This window comes from Sparus aurata, chromosome 16 (assembly GCF_900880675.1).
Source record: "Sparus aurata chromosome 16, fSpaAur1.1, whole genome shotgun sequence".
Taxonomy (NCBI): domain Eukaryota; kingdom Metazoa; phylum Chordata; class Actinopteri; order Spariformes; family Sparidae; genus Sparus; species Sparus aurata.
The window spans coordinates 7,020,777-7,047,692 of NC_044202.1; the positions used below are offsets into that span (position 1 = coordinate 7,020,777).

At 42.9% G+C, this 26,916-nt stretch overlaps 1 protein-coding gene across 8 annotated transcripts in view; it reads left to right on the forward strand.

Moving 5' to 3' along the window:
• Positions 1 to 26,916, forward strand: part of smoc1 (SPARC related modular calcium binding 1) — a 53,409-nt gene that overhangs the window by 1,633 nt on the left and 24,860 nt on the right. For 6 of the 8 annotated variants that reach the window (XM_030443779.1, XM_030443780.1, XM_030443777.1 and 3 more), the window contains exons 2-7: positions 17,613 to 17,778; positions 18,642 to 18,725; positions 21,557 to 21,669; positions 21,802 to 21,901; positions 23,917 to 23,967; positions 24,404 to 24,451. In XM_030443779.1, coding sequence (XP_030299639.1) covers positions 17,613 to 17,778; positions 18,642 to 18,725; positions 21,557 to 21,669; positions 21,802 to 21,901; positions 23,917 to 23,967; positions 24,404 to 24,451 — 562 coding nt within the window. The remainder of the gene's footprint in view (positions 1 to 17,612; positions 17,779 to 18,641; positions 18,726 to 21,556; positions 21,670 to 21,801; positions 21,902 to 23,916; positions 23,968 to 24,403; positions 24,452 to 26,916) is intronic. The other 2 variants (XM_030443783.1, XM_030443784.1) reach the window with 1 other exon arrangement.

Consider the following 26,916-nt stretch of genomic DNA (forward strand, 5'->3'; position numbering starts at 1 on the left):
CTGTCACACAACTTGAGCGTGGTGTTTGTTATATTTGAGATGTGTGGTAAACCGTATAGGATAACACGACACGTGCTAGGAAATCAGACCAGAGCTGGACTTTTCTGTGACGACCTGAGCCGTCTTGCTGTGGTGAAGATTTTCTCCCTGTTCCAGCTTTGGTTAAATGATTTCATGCTCCTCTGCAGGCCGAGAAACTCTATCGCCCTCGGCCTTAGGAAACCCTCTCAAAACCACACTGGATAAACTCCAAAATGCAGGGTGATGTCAATTTGAAAACAAGGCTGCTTCTGAGTCCCCGAAAAAGTTAAAAAATCTAACTCAAGGTTCTGTGAGCAGTGGGAGCATCTCTGTCGACTTCGAGCAACATTAATTTGGGCGAGTTTGGTGCTTGCCGCCGTTTAAGTGCAACAAAACTGCCATAAATACAATTCCAAGGTTTCTGTAACAACAACTACAACCAAACCTCGGCACTTTGTGACAAACTTTGTATGTCTTGAAAAGTTATGTCATGCATGCTCGGGCAGTTTGCACTAGCACCGCACACAACTCAGAACAGTAAAAGCATGCTAAGCTAAGGTAATAATAACACCCGCTCCTAACAACCTTAAATCTTTGTTGAAATGGCTGACTTATGATCAAAACCCAGCGAGTCCACAAATTTGGCATCGCAGCCGAACGTCAAGCAAGTGCGACAACACAAGACCTTTAAATTTGCGAGCTAGCTAATATTACTTGCTATTCAGAAGCAACAAGTTGAGCTCGGCTTCCAAACTGATAAATAGATGAAACGTGAAGTGCATTCCTGCAAACAACCAATAAGTTAAAACTGGATTGTTAAGGCACAAAATCCACTTGGTTGGTGTTTGGAAACCATCATGGTTCAGCATAAAAAATCTCTTTTGATCAACACAATCATGGATGGCGATGGTCCGACTTCCTGTGATGAATAACCAGTTTGGGTCACGCTGGAAATGTCCGCAGGTCTCCTTAAAAATATCAAGCGGTGTGATCTTAATTGACGGCTGTTTGGCAGCATCATTGGCTTCCTGATGGGAACGTCAACTAATAAGCATTTAACGTGAACGCCACATGCAACGTTTTGTACTTGTCAACTTTGGACGTGGCTGCGGTTTGCAGAAATGTTAAATGCTAACATCATATCTTGGTGACTGGGCTAGCAAAGATGGCGCATGACTAAAAAGCCATTCCAAGACTCCCGTCAGCCTTGTCTTGTCTTCTTCAGTGCTTGTCATGATGTCTGTAGAGGCTGCTGAGCCCGTTCTGTTGCCAGTTCGCTGAACCCTGCACCTCAAAACCTACTCGTACCGGTGGTGCTCTGAGCGGAGTCAGCTAACTTGCCGCTGGTGTCATCCTGTTACAAGTCACTGTAAGATTAAGATGATTTTGACTTCTTCCTCCTCCTGGGCCTGTATCGGGCAGCGAGGAGGGATAATCGCACTCGGCCTTCTGCACACCCCCGCTCACACCACAGAAGATACTTTGAACATTGCTCACAGCTGCCGTAATACCAGAATTCACACCCCCACTTTCCACAGCGATATCAGCGGCGAAAGCCTGAGCTAACTTCACCGCATAGCACTGCTGCTTTCTCATTTCCCCGGAGGCTTTTATGATGCAACAAGAGCACACGTCCAACATTTCTCACAACTGGGGCATACGAGTCGTCTGGACAATGACGAAGCTTTTCTCGCCCCGTTGTTCCTGCTGTTCAGTTAGGTCTGTTTTGCAGACACCCTCGTCATTCTTGAGAGATGTCGGCCAGCTCGACTCAGACGATACATTAAGGATGGTGATCAAACATCTTCCTATGATGGTGGAACGCTATCTTTCCATCTTTATGACCTAATTTTTTTTTTTTTTACAGTCTTAGAGGATTAAAGCTCACATCTAATGGCTGATCTTAATGAGTACAACAAGACATTTTGCAGGTTTTCTGGTCCTTAGCAACAGGAACGATCTGTCTAACGAGGCAGGTGGTGGCCAGGCACTCACAGATCTGTTTCCAGGAGGGGGGATGTATTCAGAAATTAGGGCTAACAAATGACGATGCCCTCCACTATATCCCTAATCCCCTTTCATCAAATCAACTTGTTAGTGCCAGGGATGGGATGCGACGAGCAGCCGACCTGCATAATTTGATGACAGCATCAGTGTAGACTCATAAACTCATTGGAAAACAAATATAAACAGCCCGGGCCTGAGCGGCGAAGCAGCCAAGACTGCATACCTTGCAGCTTGGGAAAGTAGAGCTTTGGTTCAAACGCAGGAAAAAGCCTTTTTATTGGTGTGAGGTAGATCACAGCCACGGCGCAGGTGTGAGTGGTCTGCACGTGTTGATGCATGAAACGTATGGATGCAGGTGCCTGTGTGCGATTCGTGTACGGTCAGCTAATGACCCTTAATTACGCTTACAGTGCGCAAAGGAATGAAGGTCCTGGACTGGACTGTTTTTTTAATGAGAGAAAATAATTTGAAAACAACAGTTTGATCGTGATTCTTTACTAAAAAAGTATTGGAGTGGAGGTAGAGATTGTATCACTTACTCTTTTCTTTAGGGCCTCAGCACACCTGGATGATGGTCGGCTGTCGGCCATAGTTCCCGTTGGCGAGTGTTTGTGGCCCTAATTTTATCTTTTTGTACTGCACCATTGACCATTGCCATTAGTTGGACCTTGTCGGCTGCTTTTTGGCCAACTGAGCCCACTGAAACTACGCCGGTCGCATTTTTGGACTTAACCTCGTTGCCAATGCCTTTTGCAACTTTTTAGGAAACATTTTCTTTATTAGAAGTAGCTATATGATTGAGAGTGTTATTAAAGTGATTGTTGTCCTTTAACATAAATACAGTTTGCATATCCGCAGTCCTGAGTCGTCGGGTTCACCTTTTTGAATGTCAAAGAAAGACTATCGCCACCTGGTGGCAACAAAAGTTATTTCTTCTCTTTCAGGCGCAAAACCAGCACATTCTCATACTTAAACAACATAATTGATTGATTGTCAGCATCTCCAAAAACGACACATCTCACCATCAAACAACAGACAAAAGCACCAGACCCTGGTTAAGTTGAGGCACACAAAATACTTGGTTAGGTTTAGGAAAACATTGAGGTTTTGGTTAAAATCACTACATTTTTAAACATACCTACACTACCTACGTATGTTACATCACGTTATGTGAGAGATGTAACTACATTACGTTAGAACTCACTTACTGCGGCCTCTTGAATTAAAGTTCTGTGCTTGTTTAAGCAAGTAAGGCAACGCCAACAGAATTTGTTGATGCTAGTTCTTTTGGTGCTTCTAGGAAATTATACTTAAAAGAAACAAGTGAAAGCAACCGGTTCAACTCCGTTATGTAACAGGAAGTTTGGGGAAATGAAAGAAATCAGAAACTGAAGACGAAGATGAGGCAGATTTAGACAAAGACTGAAGTAAACAGCAAAAGTATGGGCAGAACAACGGACTGGAGATTTAGTATCAAACTGTGCTGGCCTGATAATTTCAAGCATCTCAATAAACTGGTCAACTCTGCAGACAGGCTGGACAGCAGCGACATGAAACAATGATGAGGAAATGCAACAAATGGACCGGACTTTTAAGGAATCCGAACCATTCCTGCAATGTGCGGGGAATGTGTTTGTCAGTGACAGAACAGCTGTTCAAATGAGAGCGCTCTAAAACAACTTAGATATAGTCAGGCGCTATAAATGAGGATATTCAGGGTAACACACAGAGAAGTCAATGTGAAAATCCAACAGCAAACAAACAAACAAACAAACAAACCATCTTGAATAAATAAGAAAGCATTGTTGAAAATCACTGTCTGAGGGGAAAGATGTTCAAAGCAAATATAGAGAGATGTTCTCAGATTTTATCAAAACGAGAGCATCTGGACTTCTCTGTAATCAATGCCGTTCCAAGAGAAGCACAGGATTTCGGCCAAAATCATTTACTGTGAGTGAAAGCAGAATTACTGATGCACATGGAATAATATGTACTTGAGAACGTAGATTCTCCATTAAAGAACTTTGACAGCTTTTATGGAAATCAGGGATGGATCGAAGAAATAGAAAAAATGAATGAATAAACCAACTGGTTGACACATTTCTACATTGTGTTTGAGCTGGGCTGTTTGTGTGTGCAGCTAAGTGAAATGACGCCTTTTCTTAAGACGGCTGTTTTACCTTTTACATTGTATTTGGTAGACAATATTGTGAAACGAAGAGAACGAGAGATACAATGGGAAAGTTTTTCCCCTGACCATCAAATCACTGGGATGCATAGAAGACAAGTTGATGACCGTAATCACGCAGACGTGCAATTCTCAATTTAGTCTTTATGGGGGAAAAACATTCTTGGCACACTGAGAAGGTCATAGTTTGGCAACACAGTGTCTTCTATGAAGAGAAGTCATGAAATACAAACCTTTCAGATTAACGTTGTCCTGACTTTTCGTTTCAGCAGCAGTTTCTGATTAAGCACGCAGAGGAAAATCCCTTAAAACAGTTATTGGTGACGAAGGTTTGTGGTTTGGGGTTGTTTTGTTGTTTGGTGGTGCGAGTTTGAAGACTCACACAACATACATATGCATGATTTTGTTGTTCCTAGAACAATGAATGGATGGAAACAGCTCAGAAGGATCCTTCCTGTGGGGATCACTGATGTGCTCCACCACCATCCTGTTGCATTATACATTATTGTACAAGCATGTAGTGTAATGGTGTAAAATACAGCTTAAAGGGGGAAGAGGAATACAGAATAGAATATATTTAATGCGATTGTAGAGGACTCTTATGACAACTGGAATCTTTGCCGGTACTGCAGGAAAGATCAGATGCTGTAATGGTGGCAAAATTAAGATTAAGTTTAATGTTTTCTTCCTAACGATCAACGTTGTCTCTCAAATGGAGAATGGGAGACGCCACGTCAAAGGCTGTGTCGAGATTAAATACAACGTTCTTTGGTAAAAACTCCAGTCAGCTAATAGGGCCACTTAGCTTCACGGCTAACAGAAGCTAGTCCCGACAGTAAGGGTTGTAATGAGCCGTCTGCTGTTTTGGAGCGCCCTTTGATAATCTCGCCATTTTCTGCCAAAACCAAAAGTGTAAGACGAGTTTTATTACAGCTATTGGTAAATGCCCAGAGGGTGAATCCTGCTGTCTTCCCTAGTGATCCCCCAAATTCTTCTCCAGCGTCAACATGAGGTTGACATTTGTGGTTCAGAGTAAAATGTTTTGACAACTGCTTCTTGAAATACCACCAAGTTTAGAGCAGACACTCGTTGTGTTCGTGGAAATGTTTGGTTTTCTTTGCCTGACAGAGCCGCTGCAGTGTGGCTTAACACTCGTAGTATCACGTGTCGACCCCGGCGTCTCGCAATCACACAGGGACAAATCGTATGACAGACGTAAAATCACATCTATTCTGTGACAGTTGCGAAGGAACCATCCAGGAAAATGTGAGAAATCTAACTGAATTACAATAAACGAGACACGTTGAAGGAAACAGGGCAAGCTAAAGAAATTAAATGACAGCTTTTAAAGTCCAAAAACAACCGATGAGTTCCACTAAATGTCGAGAAATGTCTTTCGCTGAAAACTTCAGGTTCACAAGCCAAAAGCCTGACATGGCTACACTAGACACCGAGGCTCCACTTGTATTCCACAGGACACTGACAGACGGCTGTACGGGCGACTCCACCAGCGACCAATCAAATCGCTTACACATGTCGATCCCCTCCGATAGCTGCGTAATCAGCAAACGCATTTCATGCTCAATTTCGGGGCTTTCTAATCAGTGTAATGAAATGCAGTCGAGGTCCGGCTCTGTGATTTCGGGCCAGGGAGCTCCACGCACGGATCATCGTTCCCTGTTTTTCTCCGCAGATCCTCCTGATTGTTTTAAGGGCAGCTTTTGCATTTTGCTTAATTGTCCGGTCCACTATGGGAACTTTGCTTTATGTGTTTTAGCGGCGTGCACCGGCTCTCGCTTGAGAGGAATTCTGCCTGTTGAAAGAGTTACGGCTCTCTGTAATCCTTCAGATCATCGGGACGGCAGAAACACTTCCTCTTCCCCGTCAAACCAGCTCAGCAGATTAGCCTCCGCTGTGCCACATATTTAATCGTTTCCTTTGATATGTGCGAGTGTGTGGTCTCAGCTTCAGTATGCAATCTATTGTAATGTGCGATGGACATGCACACACACACGCAGAAACACACTTCCACACACCTCCTGGGAACAGCAGAGACAGCTGACTGTTTTGTAGCCAGGATGTAGCATTAGTGACAAACAAGGAATGTTGTTAATCAGATTTAGAGCCATTTCCGATGAAGGAAGAACACCTCCCACCTCCCCCTTACTCGCACTTTCATTCTGATTCCTTTACACCACTTCAAAAGAAACGATAGGAAGTCTTCCTCTCCGCTAATCTTTCATTTGATCTCCTGACCATCATGTAAAGAGGAAATCTGATTTAAGCATTGTGTGAAATTGTTTTTCCAGCGACGCTTTGTCAGATATATTAAATCTACTGGAGTTTATAACCATAACAGTAGATTAAGGCTGATAAGAATCAACGATTTTTCACGAGCAATGAATCACGAGTAAAATCACAGAGAATTATATCCATACACTGCACTTCTCCTCAGCGTTATGTGGTGTTTTAGTGTCTCTCAGCTCATTGTTTTGGCATTTGCTTCAGTTTCTCTGCCCTGTCAGCAGGTTTATGCCTCCTGCCCAGCAGACACACACAGTTAGCCTGTAGCTGGTGAACATAGTTGAGCATTAAGCCGCTAAAGAGCCAGATGTATCCTTCAGAGGTTGGTTGTGTCCAAACGCAGAGCTAGAGATAGTACATTTTGGACTTGAATTTGCTACGAGGCAGAAAAACGACTCCAAGTAAATACATGATGTGTAAATAGGCAACTTTTTGATGCCACATATCCCATATCATCTCAGCGATTTTACAAAATGTCAGTGTTGTGTGTACAGCTTGTCCGTGCTGCCCCCAAGTGGCTAAAAATCTGTTAATTCAGGTTTTTATACGAATGGTGCAAACCAAGAAACGGCCCGTCAGTTACGCTTTACGGCTGTGTTTGCTTTGTGCTACCCAGTTAGCGGCTGAACGGCAGTCGATGTGCATCGTTGTTGTCATCGCTAACCTTATCCGGCTTCCTCATGTCGCACTCGCACGAAAGAAAAAAACATGCTTATAATTATCGTGAACTTCAAACATGGATATTGTTAATGCTCACTGCTGTCAAGCTTGCATATTCACCCATGTAGGAAATTTGGTTCGACTAGCTCGCTATTAGCTTTAGCATCCGTATAGTCATGTGGAAGACTCCAGTCATGTGCAAGTACGTAGACAGAAAGCTTGTCCGATCTCCTGATATCGACCGATTTACACTATTTAACAAAAACCTTTTTTGTTTGCTGTCCAGTTCCTTTCTTTGTAGATTCAGCCCACTGACAGAGATGAATGAAATCCAAGGGTTATTACTTCTAATGTCAGGGACTGAGCGCTACTGTGTCAGCTTTAAAACTACTCATCTTAAACTTCATCCATGAAAACACGATAGTAATTGAATAAAGAAGTCACATTAAAAGGAGTAATGGAGTAGCTGGCTAAACTTTAATGTTTTTAAGCCCAGTCCCACCCTCCTGCTGTGAGCGGCACACACACTTTGCACCTCCTGTGTGAAAGTTGTCCGGCTCCTTTGGCGAGCTCACATATCAGAGCTGTGTTTTAAGGATTTTAAAGGGTTACTTTGAAAATGTTAAATTACAGGTTTCTTTTAAAAGACAAAACCCAATTAGAAATTTAAAGGGAATAAGGGGGGGAGGAGAAGAAGGCTGCATTCCTTTTTATTTTCTCCACTTTTTTTATAACACGGTTAAGTAGAGTGTGTTAATTAAAACAGCATGAGGGATGGCATTCGCTTTACAGATTTCCTGAAAGCTAAATGCTAATTATCGGACAAAAGTGATTACCCCGGCCCGTTAAAAGCACACAACAGTACACAATTAGCCCCGACTTCGGTGGACATCGCTCATTTGCTTGTTACCTCTGTGGTCGCTGCACTTTTATTCCCCCTTTTCCTCCGTTTGACTAATCCACTTGTTGGCTAGTGAGGGAATTTGCCAAAAGCACCCAGTGATTAATGACACAAGGAGGCATGATGGCTTACATATATGTATTGATGTATGTGTTGGTGTGGTTGCAATGTTTGTTGTTGTTGTTGTTGTGCCCAAAGGGGATAATGAGCCCATCACACGTCAGCATGGAGCCGGCACACACACACACTGATGAAGCCCGTCTTGTAATGATTCTCCATCTGTGCATGCGAAGGCCTTTTCCTTAGCAGCAGTGATGTCATTCATGTCAAGGTGCATGTTCCCGTTAGTTAAACAGAACAGACATTATTTTCCACTTCACAGGATCTGATTTAATCATCCCCTGTGATATCGAGTCAGGGTAAGAGCTCCAGTCGACTCTTGTTGGAGCAAAGTGGAGGTCGTTATCATTGACGTGGGCCTCTCCGACTTATGCTTTTGGACTAAATGTACTTTTTCATGATGAAAGAACAGGATCTTTATAACACATTACCTTATGTAACGGTTACGGTTGGATTCAGACGCTCTGTAAGAACTTGAGTAAGAACAATGCAAATACAAACTGTGATTGTTTGTTATTACCAGGCAACGGCCGGTCAAACTCTGACCTGTTGATTGACACCTCGTTTAAGCAGTTCGGAGCTTATATGCCCGACATGTGGCCTGCAACAGCCAACGAGTGATTTCTTAGATAGGACCAATTTCAATTGTGTATTCACAGAAGGGATGGATCAAAGAGTGGATCCCCTGTCTATTAAGTCACTCTTTGGCAGTTGCAGGCCCCAGGGCGGGCATAGAACCTCCTAATTTTCAAATGAGGGGTCAATCAATATGTCAGAGTTTGACGGGCTGTCAGCTGGTGATAACAAACATATCTTCATTTGCATTGTTCTGCCTCCAGCAAAAATTACACACTTTACAACACTCTGGAAGTATTGCAAACATCATAGTTAACTCCTCAAGACACTTTTACAGCATCATAACATCCGTATCACCCTCTGTGTCCGGACTGAAAACACAGAGGAACAAAAAAATCATCTCCAATTATTACAGTAAAGCAAAGATTAAACCTGATCTGGAAAATGATGTCAAGTCATACTGCGATTTCTTTAAAAAATGTACACACAGCAGATTTCCGTGTATTATTAACTAATTGGAGGCTTCTGTCAGTTATTTGGAAATGAAAACTCGGGCTCTGGCTCTGGAGTGTAGAATAACTTAAATGGGTGCGGACTGTTTTACTATAATTCTGAGTTTTAACAGGGACAGCCGGTGATTTTCCAAATGCTACATCAGCCTCAAGTACAACATGTAGCTTGCTGCACGTTTTGCAGCTCGTAAACAGGATTGTATTAACAGTCCAAAGACTTTCATACTGCCTTCCACATGACCGAAAGAAACACACCACGACTAATGTTACTGCAACTTATGACGAGGTGCAACTGCTACCACAACTGTCTAACATCTTTTAGTGTCAAATCAAAAGACTAAACCAGCGGATCTGCAAATGTCATAGAATTGACATATTTGATTTCATGACATTTTCAGATGCAGGCTGTGGTGTTTTCAACCTTAGGGTGCATTTTTCTGACTATACTGAGCACCTAGACATTTCCATTTGTATGCAAATCGTTGCATAAACTCTAAAACCTTATTCAAGTTGTGTAATGCATCCGACTCGACTGGGAAACAATGCTGTTCCAGCCATCGACTGGTTTCCATTAGTTTTAATACAATAAATATCTATTTGTAAACTCTTGAAAATAGCCTAAATGTGTTGCTAATACCTTTTCTAGGCGGACTGAAGTCTGCACCTCGTTACATCTTAATGACTGAAAAGGATGATGACATGATGACTCCTCGGAGTTGATGCTGCTGCGATGAATCACACAAATTGAGCACGTTTCAAGAATCTAGATTTTCAGACTTAACAGATATTCAGCGAAACTAATGGACGGCTGGATGCAAAAGAGATGCAACTTTTTCCAGGTGCAGGGAGAGTGTCTGTGAGGAGCTGGCTAGTTGCCGCGCTTTCTTCTGTTCACGTTAGACAAGTGGCAATCGACGTGAACCGGCATCATCTACGACGAAGCGAGAAGCGAAAGAATCAGAAATACTTTACAAGTCGTCGGACCAGTTGCACGATATTATCACAAGTGTATTTTTAAAATGATATTAATATTTTAATTTCGGAAATATGTGAATATGTCAAATAAAAATGACAAATCGCTGGATCCACTGCATAAAATTTGGTCCGATGAGTCCGACAGCCCGCCACTGCAGCTCTGGTTCGTCTGAGATGTAAATCAGCAAACTCTCGTCAGCTTGTTCGCGACTAAATCAAGAGCTGATAAGTGTAATGAAGGTAAAAACGGGATCAGCATTTTATAGCGTGTTTGTCCAAAGAAATGAGCTCTACCCTTATGCACATGAAGCCAGTTGGAAAGTTTAAACTTAATTGCATTTACTGTAGGAGACGTAATCCGCCGATTTGTTTATTTATTACCTCTGTTCTGTTTCACATCGCGTGCTTTCTCCCCTCCTCCCCCCGTCAGACCTTCAAGCGGGCATATATAAAAAATGATTATTTTCTAATCATATTCTTCCTTCTCGCTCCACTGCTGAGGCTCGGGCTGGAACAGATTCTCTGCCAGTGACGGTAAAAAAACACCATTCTGCTAATGCAGTAATGGTTGCACAATGGGGGTTGCATTTCACTTATTTTATGAGTGGTGGAGGGAGAGAGAGAAAGAGAGAGAAAGAGCTCAGGGCGGCTCTGTGTGCTTCTGGCTGACATGTTTTTGTGAGATTGTGTGTATTTGTGCGTGTAGGGGGAATTTGGCTTGTTAAAATGTGAGGTCTCATTGTTTCCCGGTCAAGATATCAGTACCAAAAACATCGTGTAACTCCCCTGGTGTTTTACCTTCGGCTCATCTGTGACTTCATCCGTTTGGCAGGGCCGTCAGGCAGGAGAGGATATAATGTCCTCCCAATGTTAGGGCGGTTTATATCTAAGCTTTCTTCCCATCCAGTAAAGATTAAAAATATATCTCATTCTCCTGTTTAGAAATTAAAGAAAGGGCCTCTAAGTGGTTGTTAAAGTGAGATTGTTCCCTCGGGGAGTTGCGTTCAGCGCTCCATCGTGTTGTTTGGTGCTTTTCGTCTTTGAGGTGAAACTTTGCGTAATGATCTGCAGGATGAGAGTATGAGCGAGTTTCTCCCCACAGGCTTAGGTAATTAATGTTATTTTTGCGCAGCGCGTGTTCTGCAGCAGATCCAGCAACAGCTCCTGTTACACGTTAGTCTGTTTAATTTAGATGTATTTGTTTGGTTTTGATTATGGGACGTCGGGCGGGTCTCAACCCCCGCCATTACTGGCCTAACAGGAGGGGCTGTTTTCCCTCAGGAGATAGTGCCAGGTCCCGTCATCCTGGCTAATAATGGAGCAGCTGATTGCTGTCAAACAGACCCGGGTCAGACATTGACTGAAAATAACTGAGCGTTTGTTTTAGCCTCTTTAACTCGCCAGATGGGTGGGGTTTACCACATTGGGACAGTTCAGACAGCATTTGGTGAGCTCGAAACCACACAGAAGTGTGAAAGACCGTCGTCGAATGCCTTGCTGATTGTCGACAAACTACTTTGCCTGGTGCTAAAAGACAAACCTCACTTATCTGGTGGTCCCCGCCAGTAAAATGAGTTGTTACTCAGAAACCATGTGATCCGCGGCTCGGTGTCATACACAGTTTTACGTTTGGCAGTAGTCAAATGTGAACCACGTGCGCTTTTTATTGTAGCGAGGACCTCATGTTGAGCAGCAGTCCCAGAGAAACTGTCGTGGGACTCGATCCGAGCCGAGAGGTGGCTGGGATACAGTGCAGAGAGTCTGAGTCAGCAGATTAGATTAGATAGGTTTTAGTTTACCGTCTGCTATTTGATATTCTCTCCAGGAGGTTCGACTTGCCTTTCTCCATTAATGTGAATGTTTCAGCCTCACTTGTGCAAATCAGAAACAGTCCTTTGGTTGCGTACAAGCAGCTTAGGATTTAGATACTTATGTAATCCCATTCATTTTAAATGACACACAGCACATTAACAAGGCTCCTCGTAAGGATTTCATCAGGAACTGGAACTGGAATGGAAACAGGTTGCTGGATGTAGACTGCGGGTATAAGTCTGTTAATTTCTACTTGCGTGTTACCGTTTTCAACCTCTGAGCCTACATGCTGAAAATGGTAAGTTACCCAAACCCTGACCTGGTCACCAACCGTACAAACCTACACCAGCTAGCCTTTAGCTTTTCTTTTCACCTCCCCGCGTGCAACTGTCCCACCATACCAAGTTCACCGTCGCTGCGTCCGGTTTTTAGTGCTCCCCAAGAACAGCAGTGATTGGTTCAAAGAGTAACATACGAATGAGAGCACAGATAATATCAAATTGTCTTAAAAAATAGGTCCTTTAAAGATCCAGTGTGTTTCAGTGGCATCTAGCTGTACAGTCGCAGATTGCAACCAACTGATCACACCTCGTCTCGCCCTCTCCTAACATTGCTGCTAAAAACAGGAAAACCTGTTGCTAGAGCCGGTGTTTGTTTGTCCGTTTTGGGCGACTGTGTGTTAATGAAAACGCAGCAAAACCGAAGCTAAAGTCCCACACACTGGACCTTTACGAGTACCATTAAGGTTTTTAATTTTCAACTCGAATAAAACAACTCCCAGCCATAAATTGAGCAACTTCTCCTGGTCTGCCGGAGTCTCTGGTTTCACCTTTACGGGAGACGAGTCTGTGGACGGGACAGTATGACTAAGTAATGACTACGTGTGGGAGATCTGGTCGGAGTGTTTATTTCCATTTACCGGACAATGCCGTCTCTGAATCTGTGATTTAATGTTTTATTATGACAGTGGAGGTAGAGGAGCTGCATCCATTAAGGTTGTGACTCAGGGATTGGGGAGGACGGGTCAGTCTGTGGGCAGAGGCCAGACTCTGTGGCTCTTAACCTGAAGGAGTGGCTGGATAGACCTGAACCACTTCTTCACAATAGCTGGGCTCGGATACCGACTGGAGGATTTTAACATTTCATCACAAAGACAAACTGCTTTCTGTCCACAGTACTTTGGCTTAGACAAGTCCACTCTTTGTAAGCTCTTCTGGTGGGGAAGAAAAATGTAACAAGCCTCCTTTTTGTTATAGTTAAAAGGAAAACTCAAACAGTGGTTCTCGAAACTACTTTTACATGATAAGAAAAGAGTCATATGCTTCTTTTTCTTAGGAAAAACCAAGATGTCAGGTTGTTAACAGGCATCAAAGACTCAAATTGTTGTTTTTAAGATCTTTTTAAGATAATCTTTGGTATAAAAAAAGAGATTTTTGTAGATAAAAGGGGGACAAATGAGGGACTAACCTTTAATTCAGCATTAGTAAATGAGTAACTTCTAATCCATTTTATCAACTAATGATTGGAGATGAATCAAGAACAACTCCATAATTAAAAAGTAGTATGTATGAATAACGATTCCTAACTGATGACTATGTATTAGATAATGATTAGTTACTAGGAAACAGACCCTGAACTAATTGATGATTACTTCATGATTGCATTTGCCACTTTTTAAAATTTATGTTCAAGACCTTTTCAAGAAAATGTTTATTATTATCAGCAGTAAGAGTATGTCGTATATATGGAACCCGGTGCAGAGGAGTATGGTCCCTGACTTAATCTACATTTTCCCTGCAGATATAAGTGCAGGTATATGTTAAAAAATGACGACTGGGTTCAGTGGTAGGTTTAGATATTCGTAACTTCAGAAATGTGGACTGTCATGCAGAAGAGCTCGACTTGTTTTGACAAAAAGAAAGTAAAAGATGGATAAATGCAATCAAATCGAAAAAGTTTCAGTCAGTTAAGACCTCAAATGTAATATTAATACATCGTAAGACTTTATAAAGACCCGCAGACAGCCTGACAGACACAATGCAGATGTTTGTTTTTTCTCCAACTACTGAATTATTCCAGTACTTCGCCGAAGCCAAGAGGAGGACACACAAGTCAAAAATGAAATGATGTGCTGTGTTTTCCTCCCTGTCTGCAAATTTCTCATAAAGAGACGCATCACGATTTACGGCGAGCTGTCCGACGGGAGATTTTCTATCACGCCTCAGCGCCAAGGCTGAAGTCACATTCAATTATCCGGCTCGTTCCGGACGTATTGTTACAGCAGAGAACGTTGGATTTGTGTCCCATTACGTCCCCTGAAGTCTTATTCCCCTTTTGTTTGAATTTCCTTTCACCTTGTTATACAAGGTTGTTTTTTTTTTTCTTTGCGTTGTATCGATTTATTGGAAGTATTAACGTTTCACTGGAGGAGTTGAGGCAGCCAAAAGAGTCTCCGTGCTCCGGGTTTGATATTTTAACAGCTACAGTGTTTTATGTGGAGCTTAAACCCGTGACTCTGCAGTTTAAGGACACCTTCTTAAACTTTGGACCACCCTGCCGCCCTGTTAGCTCGCCTCCTGATTTTATCTGGCAGATACTGAGGCTCCAGTATCTCTCTCTATTTCAGGAATAGTGTAATCTCTCCCTTTGTTCCTCACAGATGACAGATTATCTGTGCTGACAGCCGCGACAGCCGTGATGGTTAACTACGATGATTTCCCTTCTTCCCGAGCAGTCTACCTGTTGTTATTTTTAGCTGTAAGAATCTTATTTTTTTTAGGCATAGTTATGATATTCTGCCTCATTCCCCATTTTCCCCAGCAAGGCTCCAATTTGTTTGACTAAAAGGAATAAAACAAGCCAGAGAAAGGCCGTTATTTTCACTTATATGATAAAAACAGAGTCCTGAAAGTCAGTTAATTTGCACTGAGCGCATGTGATATTAGCTCACCAGTTGGAAAATTCTTCACTTTTTTCGGAATTTTGGACTCAGTTTTTGAATAAATTGCTCGGATTTAGAAATTAATGTTTAAGACTGTCAGCTGTGACAGATGCTTTCTGGTGTCTGTAAAGTGAAAAAAAACCACAAACGACCGTCGATAGATTATTTTCTGACCTGTGTCTCATTTTCTTCACCACATTTTGGTTTTGTAGCTCGTGCTATAACAAGTTCAGACTCCTGTTTTGTTTCCAGCGCGTCAGAGAGAGCAAGATGTTAGCCAGAATATGACAAAGAATGTAAAATTCAAGTAGTTACAGTACGCTCTCCCTCTGTGGCTCGAAGGGATGTGAGTTGCTTCAACACTTTGGTCCAGACTGAAAGGCGTTACATGTAACATTTTGGCAATAAAACATCACAAAATTACAATATATTTCCTTCATTATATGTTTTTTGTTGAGTTAACTTCATCTTAAATGCTTGCACAATGTTCAAACCCAGAGAAATCTCAAGCTAATTGTGTGTTTCATCTGTTCGCCTGTCTCTCTAATTGTTCCAGGGAAACACCAAAGAAAGTTGGCGAAACGTATGTTAGCTAACACTACTTGTGGTTAGTTGCATGTCATGAAAATGAGCGTGACTAAACGTTACGTGAATGAGATCGTATTATACGACTTGTCCGAGTCACGTCAGATAGACTTCCATCTGTAACGGTGGCTGTTTACCAAAGAAGACACCAACTCCCATGATCCCACATTGGAAATTGGATTGCATTGCCGTTAAATTCATGATAAATTGTAATAACTTTGGCTGCCGCTTAACTTTTCATGTAACGTAAATCCCTGCAACGACTTTCCCTTCAACCTCAGTTGAACTTTGCTAGCACGCCAACACGCTAAACTGACACGATGAAACTATATACCTGTTGTACATCAGCATGTTTGCACTGTCAGTGTGCCAATGTCAGCAGTCGCTTCACCTGCTACCTGCTGGCATGGCTGTTGACACTTAGTGGCGTTTGAATTAAACTAACCTGCTCTCAGATCAGTCGTTTTTTCAGTCGGTGCTCACATTAGCCTGACCTCTTCCAGTGAAGAGCTGATTGTAAGTGATTAGTCTAAGTGTCCACTGATGTATGGAGGTTAAATTCTCCAGGAAAACAGTGTCACTGGTGGATTTATAAAGTATGATTTCATTGGCAGCCGTTAAAGGGCAGAATGAATGGAGAGGCAGAGAGTTTAGACGAGATGACTGTGACTGTTTCTGCAGCAGTCTGGCCCACTATGATAATAATAATAATGCCAAAGCAAAGGTACGGATGAACGCAGAGCGCTGCTTTAACAAAAGGAAGAACGACATCGCCGTGCAGTTCATCTGTTAAGAGCTCGCTGCTGATTCACTTGTATATGAGATCCAGTTGTACACCAGCTCACTCATGACATCAGCGGCTTGGCTTCGTTTCCATCTACACTTTTGCTCAGGTCCGTCTGATTGCTCTTTATACGTTAGAAGAAAATCTGTTTCCAAGCAACATTTTTGATGTTGCTCAAAATAAAGCTTTTTTCTTTGTTTTAAGTCGGGCATCGGGACGAAGAGGAAGAATGAGATAAATTGTGCTTGTGTACTACTGCCTTAGATGGTCTGATAAGAATCGGGGGGGATGCAGGATGGAAAGTGTGCCTTACGTTTGCTGGCCGCGTCTCTTTTCCCACCACCACCACCTTTTTGTCCAACGAGCGTTCTGGTAATTTCTCCCCGAGTGAAAAATGCATCCTGGAAAAAAAAAAAGTTTCCTACTTGGGAATTTCACGAAACAGGTGTTTGAGCAGCCGCAAACGTTTTATCCATCGACTCCGAGACAAAACCAATCAAGAGCTCCTCGTGTTTTGAAACATTTTCACTAGATTTGGCTCCGACGCGCTGCTGGCCGAAGGATTCTGCCGCGGCTCAGTGCACACCTACTCTCTTCTCCTCACTAACTCCATCTTTTTGGCAAAGTCCGTGCTCCCCTGAAATCATTTAGACCTTAAATATATTTGAGACAGCTGTAAAGCCAAGAACCATTTCCAACAGTAGAGTCAAATCAACTGACTAATAGATCATGAGTAAAGATCTGGGGAGGGGGGGGGGGAGGGAGAAAGAGTCCCATTGCTCTAAATGTGGTTTGGCTCCTTTGTAACTTAATCAAGGTTCAATCTGTCTCCAGCCAAAGATCATTAGATAAATTAGCCTCTAGGTTCGGTGCAGTGCTGCTCACGGAGTCGTTACAGTAGCCTAAACAAAGAAAGGCAGCAGCCGGCCGGTGTTCAAGGAGCGGAGAAATGTTTTCAGCAAAATGGGCAAGTGACCCCTGAGTCCAGTTTGTACGTTACTTTGGCATAATCTCAGATCCAGCTGAATGCAGCCTTTGTTCAAACGCAGTGAAACTAGAAATAAAGCAAAAGAAAAAAGAGCCAAACAGAAAAGAACGAACCCATTTTTAAAGGAATGAGAACAAATCTGTGAGATGAGTGATCTTACGACGGATCTGTCGTGTTGCATGAAACCTAAGATCAGTTGTGTTTCTGTGCCAACGCGTTGCTGTGTTTCTCATTGCAGTGGCTGATCGGAGACAGAGACAGTCACTGTGGTGTCATCTGCTCGCGGACGCAGGGGAGGCCGGTGTGCGGCTCGGACGGGCGGAGCTATGAGACCGGCTGTGAGCTGCAGAGGGCGCGCTGCAAGGATAAAACACTGACACTGGCATACCGCGGCCGGTGTCGAGGTGAGAACTGAACTCTGGTTGCAGTGTGAGAGAAGAAAAACCTCTGAGGGTGCATTCAAGGAAACTCAGATTTCTGATTAATCTGCTGGATTTAATGCAACAAACTATTGTAACTCTTGTAAACTGCTTGCCTTGGAAGTATTTTGCACTGGAGTCTCTCGTGAAACTGTTGTTGTTTAACCCATCAGTCCACCCTTTCCGACACCCTACGTGGACTTTGTCGCTCTTTGTGCAACTTTGCCTCACTTCCTCCTTTGTTGCCTTAAAACTTCAACAGTAATTACTACAAAGTATTTTTATCAGGGCTGCCAACTTTTCAATTTAATTTGGAGTGAGGTTTTTGTCATTGCTGAAGTTGTTATGGAGCATTTTATGAGTAGGCCTTCTGTGACTTTATCCACCGCAGCGGTTGGGGGTCATATTAATCGCGTCAAGTCGATAATCATGGTCGATGATGGATACGTTTGGTGGATCAGTATAACTGCAGACCTCTGTCACTGCTGCCAGGAGAGCCTCAGACTCGTATCTGTCTGTGCGCCGTTTAAGGCTATAAATGTGTTTTTTGCCTTGAGAAATATCCGGTGCGGTGAGAGCATCTGAAAAGTGTTAATTGGGTGAGTGTCACGGTCAGTGCATGAGAGCTGGAGGCCCTGTCACATTGTCCTGATGGTAAAACACAATTCCACAACAACTTATCTGATTCAGTCTCATGTTTTAACCCTTTTCATGCATCTGCCCCGAGGGCTGCTGGGAAAATCACCCTAAATTGTATTGTTTAATATCCAAACAACATGGCGTTATGCATCTCCGACATTGCTAGAACAATTACATGACTTCGTCTCGATGTGATTTGTGTCTTTCAGGTAAGAACTGGGTTAAAAACGATCAGTTGCCGGCGGCTCCAGCAACGACTTCCTCATCTGAGGGGAGAGACATGGAGCTGAAAGGTAAGGACCGGGAAACCTACGAACAACCTCTGAACTCGATCCTACAATCAGGCAGTGAATGTGACACAAGCTTAAACGGTAAAATTCAAAACTAGCATTACATTTTATGCCTTATTGTAACCTAATCTAACCCTCCCTTGGAGAGTATAAACCGTAAACTCAGGAAGAAAAAAGCGCGGAGAGATTTACTTGAGGACTCAGATGTTTAAGATGTTGCAGCCCGGACCAAAAAGTGAACTCCAGACAGTTTGGGAAATGTGGAACTGAACGAGAAGATGTCTTTCATTTTCCGCCCCTCTGTAGGCGTGTAAGTTTTTACAGACCAGGATCACACACTTCCTCCGTCTCTGGATGCCAGCCACTCAACAACAGCAGAGATTGATAGGTCTAAAGTCAAGGTTGGATCTTGGCATTTCCACCCCCCACCCCCCTTCCTTTTCTTTTTTTTTTTTTTTTTCAGCCCCACTGTCCATTAGGAAAACAGCAGTCCCAACCAAATCCATTTTTGGAGTGAAATGTGTTCCCTCTGTATGGTAATGCGCGGTTTTGTTTCATAATAGCTGTGGTGTGCCAAGGGAAGGAAAGCCGGGGCAAAGCTCACACAGCCAGTGCAGATGCGGCGAGCCTGTTTTTGTTGTCATGAAACTGCAGCTTTATTTAAGCAGGCAGTTCGTGAACCGCTCCTTGTTTACAATGGCGAAGCCTGGCAGAGGCTCGCCGAGGTGTGCGTGAGATCCACATTAAACACAACAGATACGTTCGGCTACGAGACGCATAAATCACGAACAGGTACAACAAATAACCACGCGCAAAAAAACAAACACATAATGATGGTTGATACAGCAGGAAGACATGTTTATTCACAATTTAGTTGTGAATAAACAACACGGGTAGGATCAACACAGCCGGCGTTACTCAAAATGTCTAAAATGAAAATGATAAACTGATGTATTATTTCATTTAGGGTGTACCATCTGTTTCCAGTGATTGAGGTTGAGCTTAAGTCTTGCAGTGCTCTTTTTTAATATACCCCTTGTTTTTGTTGTCACACTTATTTCTCTTTTATTCCATATGCCGGGTTGTTTATTTATGCATTAACAAGTATGTTATTGTTGTGTTTATGTGTTTGTTATAAAGCACTTTGTAACTTTAACTCAATGAAGTACTGCGACGTTATACATCCACTCCACTGTATCGTAGACGCAAATATTCGATGTTTCGTTTCGAGTTTCTCTGCAGATTTCACGCTGTGTCAAAGCAAAAGTATCACACAATTTAAAGAGATTTGATCAAAAATTGGATAAAAAAAAAAAAAGATTCTGATGATCAGAAATGCTGATGCTGAATATTTGATCTAATAATTGGTCAGGCCGCAATGTTAAAAAAAAATGAGGAAAAGTTTGTGGATCCATCCATGTTTCATGGAAATCCGTTCAGTGTAATTGTGCTGAAAAACTGAGTGAATACACAACGTCCTCGTCGGAGGTAACAAAACTTTACATGAGAGAAGAAATTATTAAAAAGCCTCTGATCATTACGTTATTTCCATAAATCAGACGATTTTAGATGAGTTGCTGGGGTCTGCAGCAGGACACTGGGCTGTTTTTGCTTGTTCTCCATAGGATACTGCAATATTTAATGAGCTTTGTTTCAAAAGTGAGACTAAATATACTCAGAGTTTATAAGTCCATGTAACCATGTCTGTCTGTCCCTCTTGGTGACATCATCACCTTGTTCTGGCTCCGTCGGTCTTTCACTCTGGAGGAGACAACATGTCTGTCTCCTCTCAGGTCCAGAACCGAACTTTTATTTATACGGGGAGAACCTTTGCCAAAAGTGGAGGACTGCGGTCGCACCGGTCAGCTCCCTGGTGTCAGTGTGTATACACGAAACAGTCGAACATGGAGCTCAACTCCACAGGAGCCGTGAGCGTAATAAAAACAGTAGTTGCACGCAGATAGTGTTTTGAACCGGCAACCAGTGGAGCGCACTTTGTTCCCCGACCTTTCAGCTCCTTCCATCTCTGTCCCCTGACGGCAGGTCTGGCTCATCAGAGCTGCAGGAACATAAGCTCACTTTCCACTGACATTTCAAAATATCAGTGTAGGGCACATGACGCATTCAGCACTAACAATGCGGTGCTCATAGTCTACCTCTGGCTCTGGTAATGGTCAGTGTGGAGGAATGTGTTGTTTTAGGATTTCTTTGTATCGTGTAATAAAAGGTCTTTGACTTTGTCTGGGCTTCATGCAACGGGAGCGTCAAAGGTTTTTAAAGACAGTAGAGCTGCGACAATTAAAGATAGCATACGAAGGATTGTGAATTAAAATGTGTAAAAAAAAACAACTGAACGTTTGAACGTTGTTGGAAACGTGACAACAAAACAAACTCGGAGAAATCCACAAGTTTACTCAAAGTAACGGTTTGTTTCATTTGGTCGCCCATTGCTGCTTCTCGGACAAAGAGCTTGGCGAACAAGACTAAACTTAAAGTTTAAAACATGACCTCATCCGTGAACATTTGTGCCTGAGTCACGTCACATAGATTTTGATCAGCACGTCACACCAGTCAAGAGAAATAGCCTAAATGTCAGGAGAATGGCTCAAAATCAGCAGAGCGAGTATAAATGCTCTTGTTCAGATACATCTATCATAAAGTTGCCCTTGAGCTGAACGTCAGACGGCACTCTGCGGCCAATAGCATCCCTCTGTGGCTGTACCTGTCAGCTTCCAGTGTGAACAGGGTGTTGTTAACAAAGAGCATGCGTCTTCTGTGCTGTTGGTTTGTATACGCGCTGTATTTTAGCAGGCCGTCCTGTCAATCTGTTACAGATGCGGGTCAGTCCAAGTGCCGTGTTGAGAGGAACCAGGCGTTGGAACAAGCCCGGAGACCACAGGAGTCCATGTTTATCCCAGAATGCAACGAGGATGGAACGTTTGCTCAGGTCCGTCTCGTCTCCTCATCAGATTTACGTCGTGCTGAACCTTCTGCCTAATTTACAGTCTGATACAGGAACCAGCTCATGTTTATAAGCTGTTGTCATCTTTAAGCGTGATGTACCTTTCTGCCTCTGCAGGTCCAGTGTCACACCCTGACAGGCTACTGCTGGTGTGTCACGAGTGACGGCAAGCCAGTGAGTGGCTCCTCTGTGCACAACAGGACCCCGGTGTGTTCAGGTACTGGTGGGAAAGCGTCCTGAAGACCTGTGGATGAAATGTCCAGGGCTTTTCAAAAGAATCTTAAAACCTTTCTCCCATATAAGGTTGCTGATGTGTTAAGACTGCGCTGCCAGCACAGCTTGCATCTGTCCCGCCTCGGAGCGCATTAGTGATCGGAGTTATTCGAGCGGCAAGAGCAGCTCTACTAATGTAACGTTTAACAATGTTTAGAGAGGTTGAAGGCTTCCTGACAGAAGCAGCATAAAATAACAAGCTTTTAGAAATTTCAGCGGTTCAAATGAGCCAAGAGCGTTTGGAAGCCAAGTTCACTGAGGTTCGGGCCAATTAACTTTCAGTCACTGTGAGAAGTGGACATTTCTCAAAAGTCAAAAACAGCTAGGAATAGTTTTTACTTTGCAGTCGAACTTAAAGGACAATGGAGCAAAACAGCAAAACAGCATTCTCCTAAACAACTGAAGCGGGTGGGGACTCTTTAAAAAGTAATCCAAGAAGTCTCCAGAAGGCTCTTGAGCCTTTGAAAAGGGTCATTTACAAACTTTTTAAAGCTGCTAAGCTAAAAGCGTGAGCATGCATTTCCATAGGATACAACAGTTTTGCTGTGAAGCTCCAGAAATATTCTGTGGACCACAAAACTTCACCTGGCTCAGCCTTTTTAAATGAGCTGAAATTAATGGCTTTTAGAAAAGCCTGACTTTGCCAATGAAGGGCCAAGAATGAACCTGAACTTTGAGTTACCGTTAAGGAGGCTTCATCTTGCTTTACTAAGAGCACACATGCATTACATGTCATGTGGCTTATAGCAGGTGCAAGGTCAACGAGGAGGCTAATGGCCATACATCCAGGGGCCTCCCGAGCCTCCCCCTCTCCCCCTCTCCCCCTCTCCCCCTCCTCTAACTGCTCCGAGCGGCCCGGTGGAGAGAGAGAGAGAGAGAAAAGGAGAACAGAGCTCAGCGCACTCATCCTGGATGGGAACACTTTATGATAATCACCATCATTTTCCCTCAGAAGATAATACACAGCGGTCTCTGCCAGAATTGGATTGCACAGCTACTCGAGCATATGGTGCAAATTTTGTGTGGAGAGTGTGGTGAGAGTGGTCGCATGCCCCCTCCGAAGCTCCTCGACAGGCCGCTAAAGGGCTTCCCGCTCTGACTCAGCTTCTTTATCTCTCTGCCTCAAACTGTCTCTTCTCTGTGTGTTTCCCACTTGTGCCACTAATCACCTGTACGGTTTCCCTCAGCACCTGCTGTGTTTCGGTCCCATGAACAGAAGCTATTCACAAATGGAGCATGGTTACATATCTGCACTGCTTTTCCCATTTACAGATGCATATTTACGCGGCGTAGTAGAAGTTCAGATATTTTGTGTTTGTTCACCAGACAAGAAAGCTTTTTTGATGCAAACCATCCGTGCATCTTGAAGATGACTCTCTGTGCAGTGTGTTCAGATATTTGGGGAAAACAGATTTCACAAAATCTTCTTGGCCCTCAGTTTTCTCATCTGTCATTACGATGGACAACTATCAGAAAATATGAAATGGATGAGACCTCTGGTAACAGCTCAGAGGAATAATCAGCAAGAGTTAGTGACAAACTTTTGTATAAAAAGCCAGAAAGACCAAGACTTTCACTCTGGAGATTATTATAACCGAGACCATGATTGTTTTAAAGTCTTCGCTAACTTGCTCTCAGAATAAGACCACGTTGCAAATAAAATTCAATAAAATAAGTCCACTCAGCTGCCCGGTTTTAAACAAACTTTTTATGAAATCCCGTCTCTACCTGTGTCCTTTCTGTCCTGCATAAGATCCGATATCTTCATTGTTTCTTGCAAAGGTATGTACGACACCGGAACCAGAAACTGGGCACAACAAACCTGCAACTGTTTACAGCTGCTCCATTGGCCCAGCTCTCATCCCCTTACGGTCCCTCTCGTCCGCTCTCAACTGACAACAAATAACCTTCACGTTCGTACACTATGACCCCAATCAATCATCTCACATACATTTGCAGGAAACTTCCGTGAATTTATGGGAACTCATGCTGGGACGAGTGGACTGTCAGGTAGTAAATTTCCTTCCAGTTGACTCCAAATTTCTCCCCTTCTTTTGTAATTGGTTGTCTAATTTAGCTCTTCTCCCTCCGTGCACCCACGCATGAAACCCGCTTACCTGCATGCACCAAATGAGAATGATATTTGAAAACGTATAAAGCGACACGCTTAACGTTTCGACGTGTGCCTGCAACCAATACTAACAGACTGCACTCATCAAACTTTGATAAACCTCCACGTCCAATCTGGTAATCTGTGGGACTTTCGGTGTGAGCTCCTGTGTGATGTTAGAACAATAAAAATCTTTTGCAAAATTATTTATTTGCAGTAAGAGGTTAATTTTTGAGTAATTGTTTTTGTCTCTGAAATGAATGCACAGCCCAGAGGAGTTGTCGCTGCGGTCTAGTCTTTGCTTTGTACATGTTTTGTTTTGTTCTTTCTTCGCAGGGTCAGTAACCGATAAGCCACCTGGGCCACCGAACTCTGGTAGAAAAGGTGAGTTGAGATCTGCTGGAGGTTGTGTGAGCATGTACTGTATGTGAGTGCTTCTATTTGTGTGGAAGAGACAGAAAGAGAGCGCGAGTTCAAAATGTCTTTTGACCTTGTTTTTTTTTTGTTTTTTTTCCCCCCATCTCATCTGTGCAAAGTCCCTGTTTGTTCAGAGCAGAAAGGTACACGACTGATGTTACACTTGTAACTTTCAGGTGATTTAGATGTTCTTTAGAGTTAACCACTACATCTTAAAAAGGTTCAGGGAGTTATTTATGCAGCATGCTTTGTTTTATTTGTAGGAAATCTCTTAGCGTCCCCACAGCTATCACTAAAACAAACGTTCTGGGAGAGAAAAGGAAAAATCTGATGCCTGTGGCCTATCAAATAATTTGATTTGAATCGAATAAAATGATTGGACGGCCTCCCTGCTTTTCTGCTCATGCACCTGCCCACCAGCGTGCACGGAGCCCGTGCACTCACGGCACATAATCAGAATCTTTCACAACGCTCACAAGAGTTTCCCAATACTAACATGACAGCTTGACAGCAGCATGTTCATTGTTGGAGTTGATGATGATAAAATAGGAGTTTTTCTGCATGCGAAAGAGACATGAGATAGTCGGGGTTTATATAGAATATATAACCTCAGACACAGACAGTACTGTGACTGTCCCTCATGCAGAATAATGGACACATTATGGAGTTTCATTAAAGCAATAAAATAAGGGAGACTGAAATGCAAAGAGATGGGCAGGCTTCTCTACTGAAAAGTACTTTAGGTATTTGCCAGCTCTGAGGATTTAAAGTCAAGCTTTGTTATTTTAATTAGAGGGTTGTTGAGGATTGTCTTGTGGGGTAGAGGGTGACAGCTGAGGTGAGAGTCGAGCTCAGGGTTTGCTGTCGATGCTTACATTAATTGTTTTTTTCCCCCCCTCACAGTTTTTAGCTCACAGTCCAGACCTGGATCAAACAGTAATTGACATATACTGTAAGTTACAGAATACATTTAAACATGCTCAGCATGCATCATCACTGTGTTTTATTGGGAAAGTTCAGAATTTCCATAAAAAAAAAAAAAAAGCTTTTAAGGAACGAAGTCTGCAGCAGGTTGTTTAATCAGGTTTGCACGTGTCTGCAGCCAAACGAGTAACTATTGTATTTTATTTCCAGTTTGACCAGATCAGGTCAGTTTGACCTCAGATCAGTGTTTACTGACGAGCCGTCTGATTTTAAGGACATACTTTTAGTGACTCCAGTTCTCTGTGGTGTGCTTTAATTGAATTATTTCCTAAGGAGTGTTCCAGATGCTACAAAACTGCACATGGGTGAGTATTCTAGGTAGCTCCATTCACAGCACTGTCTCAGATACATATGTTAAAAATGTGATGTTTGGGGCATTTTTCCTGAATCTTACAATTTTTTATTTTATTTTTTGTGATACCAAAAGTCAACTTTCTTAATCATAAGAAGACTTGTATATTTTTTTCCGCAACACACAGTATATAGCCATGTTAAGATTTTTGGACAGTGAGAATATGTTGTTTCCTCTGGTTCCTAACCACATCATGTTCTATCTACCCTAGTGACACATTTTTGACTAAAAAGATCATGATATGATTGCATAATTACTTGTAAACAAGTTCGGGATGCCAAACAAACAAATTGACTGCAGCAAGTTTGTAGGGTGGGTGTTGAGTTGCACGTGTAAGCAAAAACAGATACAGATAATCAGAAAAATGCTGAATATCGGCACCAATATTCAAGCAGATAATCCGTCTATCGCGACATTAATTACTAAAGTTTTGATCTACTTTATCATATTTTTGCTGTACCAATGGAGGAATAAAATGCCATGAACATCCGTGAAGACTTCCGGCAAAATCTGCACGTTTTCTTGAGTCAAGCGGCAATTTTTGATGTGACGGCGGAGCTGGAATAATCCTCAGGAGACTGTCACTATCACTGCCAGAATTCATCGAACGCTGGAACGTTTTGGGCGGAACAAACTGAACCAACATCGGCATCCTTAGCGGGACAAATTGCCCTATTTTGACACAGTCCACACTCCCCTTCCCTCCCTCAGCTCACCTCTGTGTTTGGGCTCGTTGTGGGTGGGCCTTTTTTTGTGCCTATCAACACATCCTACACCTGCTGCGCACTCATGCGGGTCCTGATGGGGGTGGTGGTGGTCTCATTATGTGAGTGTGTGTACAGTGCCGTGCATGTGTGTGTGGTTGCGAGTGATTACGAGTGTGATAAATGTGCAGCTTGTTGTGAGAGTGTGTGTAAGGAGTTGATTAGTTGATGTGTTATGTGAGAGATGTAGAGCCACATGTGGGTGGTCGTCCTTGTGTTTCTCTATTATTCAATCTGTCTCTCTGTCTGTTTTTCTATCTGTCTTGGCCGGGCCATGTGCAAATCCCAACCATTCAACAGTTCTGGAGAGTAGATTGTATTAACCTCAATAA